The sequence below is a fragment of the Oncorhynchus masou genome, chromosome 28 (assembly GCF_036934945.1).
Source record: "Oncorhynchus masou masou isolate Uvic2021 chromosome 28, UVic_Omas_1.1, whole genome shotgun sequence".
Classification (NCBI taxonomy): domain Eukaryota; kingdom Metazoa; phylum Chordata; class Actinopteri; order Salmoniformes; family Salmonidae; genus Oncorhynchus; species Oncorhynchus masou.
The window spans coordinates 88,521,395-88,534,469 of NC_088239.1; the positions used below are offsets into that span (position 1 = coordinate 88,521,395).

The window sequence follows — 13,075 nt, forward strand, 5'->3', positions numbered from 1 at the left end:
GCTGCCATTAGTCAGGATGTGGCCCAGAAGTTAATTGACAGCATGCCAGGGAGGATTGCAGAGGTCTTGAAAAAGAATGTGCTGCCATCAGTCAGGATGTGGCCCAGAAGTTAATTGACAGCATGCCAGGGCGGATTGCAGAGGTCTTGAAAAAGAATGTGCTGCCATCAGACAGGATGTGGCCCAGAAGTTAATTGACAGCATGCCAGGGCGGATTGCAGAGGTCTTGAAAAGGAATGTCCTGCCATCAGTCAGGATGTGGCCCAGAAGTTAATTGACAGCATGCCAGGGCGGATTGCAGAGGTCTTGAAAAAGAATGTGCTGCCATCAGTCAGGATGTGGCCCAGAAGTTAATTGACCGTATGCCAGGGCGGATTGCAGAGGTCTTGAAAAATAATGTGCTGCCATCAGTCAGGATGTGGCCCAGAAGTTAATTGACAGCATGCCAGGGCAGATTGCAGAGGTCTTGAAAACGAATGTGCTGCCATCAGTCAGGATGTGGCCCAGAAGTTAATTGACAGCAAGCCAGGGCAGATTGCAGAGGTCTTGAAAAACAATGTGGTGCCATCAGTAAGGATGTGACACAGAAGTTAATTGACAGCATGCCAGGGCAGATTGCAGAGGTCTTGGAAAAGAATGTGCTGCCATCAGTCAGGATGTGACACAGAAGTTAATTGACAGCATGCCAGGGTGGATTGCAGAGGTCTTGAAAAAGAAGGGTCAAAACTGACTCTGCATCAAATTCATGTAATTGTCAATAAAAGCCTTTGATACTTATGAAATGCTTGTAATTATACTTCAGTGTTCCATACTAACATCTGACAAAAATATCTGAAGACAAAAGAAGCAGCAAACTTTGTGGAAATTAATATGTGCGTCATTCTCAAAACTTTCGGCCACAACTGTACAGGTTGCAGTGGTGGGTGGTATATGGGGCTTTGGTGACAAAACAGACGGCACTGTGATAAACTGCATCCAGTTCGCTGAGTAGAGTGTTGGAGGCTATTATGTAAATGGCATCGCCGAAGTCGAGGATCGGTAGGATAGTCAGTTTTAATAGGGTATTGTTTGGCGGCGTGAGTGAAGGAGTCTTTGTTGCAAAATAGAAAGACGATTATAGATTTTATTTTGTATTGTAGATGTTTAATATGAGTCTGGAAGGAGAGTTTACAATCTAGCCAGACACATAGCTTATTGTAGTTGTCCACATGTCAGAACCGTCCAGAGTAGAGGTCGACCGATTAATCGGAATTAGGGCTGATTTCAAGTTTTCATAACCTGTATTTTTGGGCGCCGACTTGACGATTTTGTAAAAGTATATATATATATATTATTTTTTTTATACCTTTATTTAACTAGGCAAGTCAGTTAAGAACACATTCTTATTTTCAATGACGGCCTAGGGACGGTGGGTTAACTGCCTTGTTCAGGGGCAGAACGACAGATTCTCACATTGTCAGCTCGGGGGATCCAATCTTGCACCCTTACAGTTAACTGGTCCAACGCAATAGCGACCTGCCTCTCTCTCGTTGCACTCCACAAGGAGACTGCCTGTTATGCGAATGCAGTAAGCCAAGGTAAGTTGCTAGCCAGTTAAACTTATCTTATAAAAAACAATCAATCATAATCACTAGTTAACTACACATGGTTGATGATATTACTAGATATTATCTAGCGTGTCCTGCGTTACATATAATCTGACTGAGTATACGAGCATACAAGTATCTAAGTATCTGACTGAGCGGTGGTAGGTAGAAGCAGGCACTTTTGTGCGTTTTGCCAGCAGCTCTTGCAGCTCTTTGTTGTGCGTCAAACATTGCGTTGTTTATGACTTCAAGCCTATCAACTCCCGAGATGAGGCTGGTGTAACCAAAGTGAAATGGCTCGCTAGTTAGCGAGCGCTAATAGCGTTTCAAACGTCAATCGCTCTGAGCCTTCTAGTAGTTGTTCCCCTTGCTCTGCATGAATAACGCTGCTTCGATGGTGGCTGTTGTCGTTGTGTTGCTGGTTCGAGCCCAGGGAGGAGCGATGAGAGGGACGGAAGCTATACTGTTACACTGGTAATACTAAAGTGCCTATAAGAGCATCCAATAGTCAAAGGTTAATGAAATACAAATGGTATAGAGGGAAATAGTCCTATAATAACTACAACCTAAAACTTCTTACCTGGGAATATTGAAGACTCATGTTAAAAGGAACCACCAGCTTTCATATGTTCTCATGTTCTGAGCAAGGAACTGAAACATTAGCTTTCTTACATAGCACATATTGCACTTTTACTTTCTTCTCCAACACTTTGTTTTTGCATTATTTAAACCAAATTGAACATGTTTCATTGTTTACTTGAGGCTAAATAGATGTTATTGATTTATTATATTAAGTTAAAATAAGTGTTCATTCAGTATTGTTGTAATTGTCATTATTACAAATAAATAAATAAATAAAAATCGTCCGATTAATCGGTATCGGTTTTTTTGGTCTTCCAATAATCGGTATCGGTATCGGAGTTGAAAAATCATTATCGGTCAACCTCTAGTCCAGAGTATTGATGCTAGTCGGGCAGGTGGGTGCGAGCAGCGAACGGTTGAAAAGCATGCATTTAGTTTTACTTGCATTTACTTGTGACAGAGGAGACAGTCCTTTGCTGCTCAGAGGGGAGAGAGGAGGGAGGAGGGAGGAGAGAGGAGAGAGGTATGGAGGATGGGAGAGAGGAGGGCCTCTGAGGTCTCACTCAGCTTCCAAACCCCGTAGTCAGATGACAGGGAGCAGGCTCTGAGAACACAATACACTATGTTCTGATCTAAACAGAGACCGAAGGACAGAACCAAAGAGAAGAGACAACAACAACACTGACAACATCAACAACAACAACGCTGACAACAACAACAATGACGCTGACAACAACAACAAAGACAACACTGACAACATCAACAACGACAACACTGACAACAACAACAACAATGACAGTGACAACAACAACAACACTGACAAAAACACTAACAACACTGTCAACAACAACAATACTGACAACAACAATGGTGACAACAATACTGACAACAACAACACTGTCAACAACAACAATACTGACAACAACAACACTGACAACAACACTGACAACACCAACAACAACAATGCTGCCAACAATAACAACAACAACAAACAACAAGAATGGTGCTGACAAGAAGAACAACACTAACAACAACACTGACAGCAACAACAAAAACACTGACAACAAAAACAACTGACAACAACAACACTGACAACAACAACACTGACAACACTGACACAAACAACACTGACAACAACAACAACACTGACTACAACAGTACTGACAGCAACAACAACAACCAACAATGACAACAAAAACAACTCTGACAACACCAACACTGACACAAACAACACCGCTGATAACGACAACACCACTGACAACTACACTGACAAAAATGACAACAGCAATGCTGCCAACAACAACAACAACAACAAACAACAAGAATGACAACAAAAACAATCTTGACAACACCAACACTGACACAAACAACACCGCTGAAAAAAACAACAACACTGACAACAACAACACCAACAACAACAATAATGAGTCCATGTGCAACAAGGTTGTTATATAATATATATCTCATCAATAGACAGACAGGCAGGGTAAGAGCAGTGAGATAGATAGATAGATAGATAGATAGATAGATAGATAGATAGATAGATAGATAGATGGATAGATGGATAGTTGTAGTAGGAGTGTGTTGGTTCTTACCTGTCTGGTTGCGTCTCTGCGCGTATGCCACCACCACAGCAGCTAGCACTACACAGCACAGCAACGTTATGGTGTTGGCCATCTGGAGACAGAGACACAGAGGAGCATGTCAGAGTCCTGCTGGGTCAGGGAGGGACGGAACTGCACGGTCAGTCTGGAGGGAGACGGTTAGCGCCTCAGAGCTGAAGCACAGGCTTTCCCCTTCTCTCTCTGTTTCCTTTTACTATCACTCTTTATCTGCTTCTCTCTTTCTCACTCTCTCTCTCAATCACTATCTCTTTGCCTCTATCTCCCCCTCTGCCATGCTCACTCAATCTATCACTCTCTGCTTCTCTCTCTCAATTCAATTTAAATTTAGGGGGCTTTATTGGCATGGGAAACATATGTTTACATTGCCAAAGCAAGTGAAATAGATAATATTCTCTCTCTCTCTCTCTCTCTCTCTCTCTCTCTCTCTGTCTCTCTCTTTCCTATCTCTCTCTCTCAGTCGCTGTTTGTCCGTCCTCCTTCCTATGCATTGTTCAGCTAATCTGTGGGAGGGCCATCCCCGGGCAGGGTGAGGCAGCAGCAGCTCTTAAAGGACCAGCAGGCAGCCTGTAGGCGGTGGTAGAAAAATGACCCAATTGTCATATGTGAGTAAACGTAAAGATAACTTACTAGAAAATGAGTCAAGTGAAAGTGAAAGTCACCCAGTAAAATATAACTTGAGTAAAATTCTAAACATATTTGGTTTTAAATACACATAAGTATAGAAGTTAATGTAATTGCTAAAATATACTTAAGTATCAAAAGTAAAAGTATGATTGACCCAGTGTCGTCCCGATTTGGCATTGGTAGGCCGTCACTGTACATACTAATTAGTTCTTAGCTGACTTGCCTATTTTAAAAAAGGTTAAAACATTTTTTTTAAATATGTGTTTAATGATTACGCAGGGAGGATGACCACCCCACATCTCCCCTCCCCACATCTCCCGACCCCACATCTCCCCACCCCACATCTCCCCTCCCCACATCTCCCCTCCCCCACATCTCCCCACCCCACATCTCCCCACCCCACATCTCCCCCCCACATCTCTCCCCACCCCACATCTCCTCTCCAACATAACCTCACATCTCCCCTCCCCACATCTCCCCTCCCCACATCTCCCCTCCCCACATCTCACATCTCCCCACCCCACATCTCCCCACCCCACATCTCCCCACCCCACATCTCCCCCCCCACATCTCCCCACGCCACATCTCCCCTCCCCACATCTCCCCATGCCACATCTCCCCACCCCACATCTCCTCTCCCACATAACCTCACATCTCCCCTCCCCACATCTCGATACATCACCACCATCTCCACATCACATCTCCCCTCCCCACATCTCCCCACCATACACCTCCCCACATCTCCACACAACACCACTCTTCTCCCCACACAACACCACCCATCCACACATCTCCCCTCCACATAACCTCCATCTCCCCTCCACACAACACCACCCATCTCCCCCCACATCCACATCAACACCACCCATCTCCCCTCCCCACATCAACATCCCATCCCCCTCCCACACACCACCCATCTCCCCTCCACACAACACCACCCCTCCCCACACAACACCACCCATCTCCCTTCCACATCTCCTCTCCACACAACACCACTCTTCTCCCCACACAACACCACCCCTCCACACATCTCCAATCCACACAACACCACCCATCCCCCTCCACGCAACACCACCCATCTCCCCTCCACACAACACCACCCATCTCCCCTCCACACAACACCACCCATCTCCCCTCCACACATATCCTCTCCACACAACACCACACATCTCCCCTCCACACATCTCCTCTCCACACAACACCACTCTTCTCCCCACACAATACCACCCCTCCACACATCTCCCCTCCACACAACACCACCCATCCCCCCTCCACGCAACACCACCCATCTCCCCTCCACACAACACCACCCATCTCCCCTCCACACAACACCACCCATCTCCCCTCCACACATTAATTCCTGGCTCTTACATAAATCTTGTTAGGGCTAGGGTCCTTTATCTCAATTTCCAGCGGACTGACATGCACAAAGTAAACTGCCTGTTGCTCTGTCCCTGAAGATAGGATATGCATATACTTGGTCCCATTGGAAGGATAACACTTTGAAATTTGTAGAAATGTTAAAATAATGTAGAAGACCATAAGACAATAGATATGGTAGGAGAAAATCCAAAGAAAAACCAACCGGAATTCTTAATTTTTTTGAGAGCCCATGTTATTACAATGGAAAGTATAGGGAAATAATGAATTATAGCTCCCAGGAGTCTATGTTCACGGTTTCAGGCTTGTAACTTCCAAAATGAATGACAAAGAACAGTTTTAGTACAAGGACACAGTCTTGGAAATGTGTGTATGCGCGTGCAAAGAAGACAGAACGCACCTGCTAAAATTGGTTTCCTATTGAACATGCTTCTTTCCGTATGAAATATCATAGTTTGATTACATGTTAGGGTATCTGAGTAGTCAATAGAAACATATTTGGACGCAAACCACTGTAAGCGTGAGCCACTGCTTTTAATCAGAGCAAGGTGACTGGAAACATGACCGAATACAAACAGTGCAGCTATTCCCTCTGCAAGGCAATCAAACAAGCCAAGCGTCAGTATAGAGACAAAGTAGAATCTCAATTCAACGGCTCAGACACAAGAGGTATGTGGCAGGGTCTACAGTCAATCATGGATTACAAAAAGAAAACCAGCCCAGTCACGGACCAGGATGTCTTGCTCCCAGGCAGACGAAATAAATTTTTGCCCGCTTTGAGGACAATACAGTGCCCCTGACACGGCCTGCAACGAAAACATGCGGACTCTCCTTCACTGCAGCCTAGGTGAGTAAAACATTTAGACGTGTTAACCCTCGCAAGGCTGCAGGCCCAGACGGCATCCCCAGCCGCGCCCTCAGAGCATGCGCAGACCAGCTGGCTGGTGTGTTTACGGACATATTCAATCAATCCCTATCTCAGTCTGCTGTTCCCACATGCTTCAAGAGGGCCACCATTGTTCCTGTTCCCAAGAAAGCTAAGGTAACTGAGCTAAACGACTACCGCCCTGTAGCACTCACTTCCGTCATCATGAAGTGCTTTGAGAGACTAGTCAAGGACCATATCACCTCCACCCTACCTGACACCCTAGACCCACTCCAATTTGCTTACCGCCCAAATAGGTCCACAGACGACGCAATCTCAACCACACTGCACACTGCCCTAACCCATCTGGACAAGAGCAATACCTGTGTGAGAATGCTGTTCATCGACTACAGCTCGGCATTTAACACCATAGTACCCTCCAAGCTCGTCAATAAGCTCCAGACCCTGGGTCTCGACCCCGCACTGTGCAACTGGGTACTGGACTTCCTGACGGGCCGCCCCCAGGTGGTGAGGGTAGGCAACAACATCTCCACCCCGCTGATCCTCAACACTGGGGCCCCACAAGGGTGCATTCTGAGCCCTCTCCTGTACTCCCTGTTCACCCACGACTGCGTGGCCACGCACGCCTCCAACTCAATCATCAAGTTTGCGGACGACACAACAGTGGTAGGCTTGATTACCAACAACGACGAGACGGCCTACAGGGAGGAGGTGAGGGCCCTTGGAGTGTGGTGTCAGGAAAATAACCTCACACTCAACGTCAACAAAACTAAGGAGATGATTGTGGACTTCAGGAAACAGCAGAGGGAACACCCCCCTATCCACATCGATGGAACAGTAGTGGAGAGGGTAATAAGTTTTAAGTTCCTCGGCATACACATCACAGACAAACTGAATTGGTCCACTCACACAGACAGCATCGTGAAGAAGGCGCAGCAGCGCCTCTTCAACCTCAGGAGGCTGAAGAAATTTGTCTTGTCACCAAAAGCACTCACAAACTTCGACAGATGCACAATCGAGAGCATCCTGGCGGGCTGTATTACCGCCTGGTAAGGCAACTGCTCCGCCCACAACCGTAAGGCTCTCCAGAGTGTAGTGAGGTCTACACAACGCATCACCGGGGGCAAACTACCTGCCCTCCAGGACACCTACACCACCCGATGTTACAGGAAGGCCATTAAGATCATCAAGGACAACAACCACCCGAGCCACTGCCTGTTCACCCCGCTACCATCCAGAAGGCGAGGTCAGTACAGGTGCATCAAAGCTGGGACCGAGAGACTGAAAAACAGCTTCTATCTCAAGGCCATCAGATTGTTAAACAGCAACCACTAACATTGAGTGGCTGCTGCCAACACACTGACTCAACTCCAGCCACTTTAATAATGGGAATTGATGGGAAATTATGTAAAATATATTGCTAGCCACTTTAAACAATGCTACCTAATATAATGTTTACATACCCTATATTATTCATCTCATATGTATACGTATATACTGTACTCTATATCATCTACTGCATCTTTATGTAATACATGTATCACTAGCCACTTTAACTATGCCACTTTGTTTACATACTCATCTCATATGTATATACTGTACTCGATACCATCTACTGTATCTTGCCTATGCTGTTCTGTCCCATCACTCATTCATATATCTTTATGTACATATTCTTTATCCCCTTACACTTGTGTGTATAAGACAGTAGTTTTGGAATTGTTAATTAGATTACTTGTTGGTTATTACTGCATTGTCGGAACGAGAAGCACAAGCATTTCGCTACACTCGCATTAACATCTGCTAACCATGTGTATGTGACAAATAAAATTTGATTTGATGTGATTTGATTTGGACTTGTTGAGATGAAGTTTAAGGTTAGATTTTCAGATTCCTATCTCTGCATGTTGAACGAGTGGATTAGTCAAATCGATGGCTCCAACTAAACTGACTTTTTGGGATATAAAAAAGGATTTTATCGAACAAAACGACACTATATGTTATAGCTGGGACACTTTGGATGACAAATCAGAGGAAGATTTTCAAACGTAAGTGAATATTTAATCGCTATTTCTGAATTTATGAAACCTGTGCTGGTGGAAAAATATTGGGGTGCCATCCTCAAACAATCGCATGGCATGTTTTCGTTGTAATGGCTACTGTAAAAGAGACAGTGCAGATAGACTACTACTTGAAGACACATATCTTACATTAAGACCCAGCTCTCTCGTAAAGACACAGCTTTCACATAAAGACACAGCGCTTAAATAAAGACACAGCTCTGTCATAAAGACACAGCTCTTACATAAATTCACAGCTCTTTCATAAAGACACAGCGCTTACATGAAGACATAGTGCTTACATGAAGACACAGCTCTCACATAAAGACACAGCTCTCGAAAAAAGACAGTTCTCACATGAAGACACAGCTCTTACAAAAAGACACAGTTCTCTTATATGAATACACAGCCTCTCATAAAGACACAGATCTTACATAAAGACACAGTTCTTACATTAAGACCCAGCTCTCTCATAAAGACACAGCTCTCACATAAAGACACAGCGCTTACATAAAGACACAGCGCTTACATAAAGACACAGCTCTTTCATAAAGACACAGCTCTTACATAAAGACCCAGCTCTCTCATAAAGACACAGCTCTCACATAAAGACCCAGCTCTCTCATAAAGACACAGCTCTCACATAAAGACACAGCTCTCTCCTGAAGACACCGCTCTCAGATGAAGACACAACTCTCTCATAAAGACACAGCTTTCGCATGAAGACACAGCTCTCACATGAAGACACAGCTCTTACATAAAGACCCAGCTCTCTCATAAAGACACAGCGCTCACATAAAGACACAGCTCTCTCCTGAAGACACCGCTCTCAGATGAAGACACAACTCTCTCATAAAGACACAGCTTTCTCACATGAAGACACAGCTCTCACATGAAGACACAGCTCTTACATAAAGACCCAGCTCTCTCATAAAGACACAGCTCTCACATAAAGACACAGCTCCCACATAAAGACACAGTGCTTACATAAAGACACAGCTCTTTCATAAAGACACAGCTCTTACATAAATTCACAGCTCTTTCATAAAGACAGCGCTTACATGAAGACATAGTGCTTACATGAAGACACAGCTCTCACCTAAAGACACAGCTCTCGAAAAAAGACACAGTTCTCACATGAAGACACAGCTCTTACAAAAAGACACAGTTCTCTTATATGAATACACAGCCTCTCATAAAGACACAGATCTTACATAAAGACACAGTTCTTACATTAAGACCCAGCTCTCTCATAAAGACACAGCTCTCACATAAAGACACAGCGCTTACATAAAGACACAGCGCTTACATAAAGACACAGCTCTTTCATAAAGACACAGCTCTTACATAAAGACCCAGCTCTCTCATAAAGACACAGCTCTCACATAAAGACCCAGCTCTCTCATAAAGACACAGCTCTCACATAAAGACACAGCTCTCTCCTGAAGACACCGCTCTCAGATGAAGACACAACTCTCTCATAAAGACACAGCTTTCGCATGAAGACACAGCTCTCACATGAAGACACAGCTCTTACATAAAGACCCAGCTCTCTCATAAAGACACAGCGCTCACATAAAGACACAGCTCTCTCCTGAAGACACCGCTCTCAGATGAAGACACAACTCTCTCATAAAGACACAGCTTTCTCACATGAAGACACAGCTCTCACATGAAGACACAGCTCTTACATAAAGACCCAGCTCTCTCATAAAGACACAGCTCTCACATAAAGACACAGCTCCCACATAAAGACACAGTGCTTACATAAAGACACAGCTCTTTCATAAAGACACAGCTCTTACATAAATTCACAGCTCTTTCATAAAGACAGCGCTTACATGAAGACATAGTGCTTACATGAAGACACAGCTCTCACCTAAAGACACAGCTCTCACATGAAGACACAGCTCTTACATAAAGACACAGCTCTCATATAAAGACACAGCTCTTACATGAAGACACAGCTCCCACATGAAGACACAGCTCTTACATAATGACAGCTATTACATAAAGGCACAGCTCTCAGATGAAGACACAGCTCTTTCATTAACCTCTTACATCTATGGGGGCGCTATTTCATTTTTGGATGAAAAACGTTCCCGTTTTAAACAAGATATTTTGTCACAAAAAGATGCTCGACTATGCATATAATTGATACCATTCGAAAGAAAACACTCTGACGTGTCCAGAAATACCAAGATATTCTCTGTGCGTGCCCTAGAACGTGAGCTTCAGGCAAAACCAAGATGAGATGGCATCCAGGAAATGACAAGGATTTTTGAGGCTCTGTTTTCCATTGTCTCCTTATATGGCTGTGAATGCGAGAGGAATGAGCCTGCCCTTTCTGTCGTTTCCCCAAGGTGTCTGCAGCATTGTGACGTATTTGTAGGCAGATCATTGGAAGATTGACCATAAGAGACCACATTTACCAGGTGTCCGCCCGGTGTCCTGCGCCGAAATTGGTGCGCAAAAGTCACCTGCCAGTATTTTTCCATGCGATACAGAGAGGAAAGCAAGCTTCCACGAACTGCATATCAATGAAGAGATATGTGAAAAAACACCTTGAGGATTGATTCCAAACAACGTTTGCCATGTTTCGGTCGATATTATGTAGTTAATCCGGAAAAGTTTTACGTTGTAGGTGACTGAATTTTCTGTTCGTTTCGGTAGCCAGACGCAATGTAGAAAACGGAACGATTTCTCCTACACACAGACGCTTTCAGGAAAAACTGCGCATTTGGTATGTAACTGAGAGTCTCCTCATTGAAAACATCAGAACTCTTCAAAGGTAAATTATTTTATTTAGTTGGTTATCTGGTTTTTGTGAAAATGTTGCGTGCTAAATGCTACTCAAAATGCTATGCTAGCTTTGCATACTCTTACACAAATTAGTCAATTTCTATGGTTCAAAAGCATATTTTGAAAATCTGAGATGACAGTGTTGTTAAGAAAAGGCTAAGCTTGAGAGCAGACGCATTATTTTCATTTTATTTGCGATTTTCAGAAATCGTTAACGTTGCGTTATGCTAATGAGCCTGAGGCTTTAGTCACAAACCCGGATCTGGGATGGGGAGTTTCAAGAAGTTAAGTCACACCTCCTTTATGAAGACACAGTTCTTACATAAAGACACAGCTCTCACATGAAGACACAGCTCTCACATGAAGACACAGCTCTCACATGAAGACACAGCTCTTACATAAAGACACAGCTCTTACCTAAAGACACAGCTCCTTTATGAAGACACAGCTTTCACATAAAGACACAGCGCATACATGAAGACACAGCTCTTACATAAAGACACAGCTCTCGAATAAAGACACAGCTCTCACATGAAGACACAGCTCTCACATGAAGACACAGCTCTTACAAAAGACACAGCTCTCTTATATGAAGACCCAGCTCTCTAAAAAGACACAGCTCTTTCATAAAGACACAGCTCTCTCCTGAAGACACAGCTCTCAGATGAAGACACAACTCTCTCATAAAGACACAGCTTTCGCATGAAGACACAGCTCTCACATGAAGACACAGCTCTTACATAAAGACCCAGCTCTCTCATAAAGACACAGCGCTTTCATAAAGACACAGCTCTTCCAGAAGACACCGCTCTCAGATGAAGACACAACTCTCTCATAAAGACACAGCTTTCTCACATGAAGACACAGCTCTCACATGAAGACACAGCTCTTACATAAAGACCCAGCTCTCTCATAAAGACACAGCTCTCACATAAAGACACAGCTCCCACATAAAGACACAGTCTTACATAAAGACACAGCTCTTTCATAAAGACACAGCTCTTACATAAATTCACAGCTCTTTCATAAAGACAGCGCTTACATGAAGACATAGTGCTTACATGAAGACACAGCTCTCACCTAAAGACACAGCTCTCACATAAAGACACAGCTCTTACATAAAGACACAGCTCTCATATAAAGACACAGCTCTTACATGAAGACACAGCTCCCACATGAAGACACAGCTCTTACATAATGACAGCTATTACATAAAGACACAGCTCTCAGATGAAGACACAGCTCTTTCATTAACCTCTTACATCTATGGGGGACGCTATTTCATTTTTGGATGAAAACACAGCTCTCTCATGAAGACACAGTTTTCATAAAGACAAGATATTTTGTCACATAAAAGACACAGCTCTTAAAAGATGCTCGACTATGCATATAATTGATACCATTCTCAAGAAAACACTCTGACGTGTCCAGAAATAAAGACATTCTCTGTGCGTGCCCTGAGAACAGCTTCAGGCAAAACACAAGATGAGATGGCATCCAGGAAATGACAAGGATTTTTGAGGCTCTGTT

At 43.9% G+C, this 13,075-nt stretch overlaps 1 protein-coding gene across 1 annotated transcript in view; it reads right to left on the bottom strand.

Moving 5' to 3' along the window:
* Positions 1–13,075, bottom strand: part of LOC135518456 (ciliary neurotrophic factor receptor subunit alpha-like) — a 162,770-nt gene that overhangs the window by 116,887 nt on the left and 32,808 nt on the right. Inside the window, exon 2 of the mRNA XM_064943632.1 lies at positions 3,764–3,845. Coding sequence (XP_064799704.1) covers positions 3,764–3,845 — 82 coding nt within the window. The remainder of the gene's footprint in view (positions 1–3,763; positions 3,846–13,075) is intronic.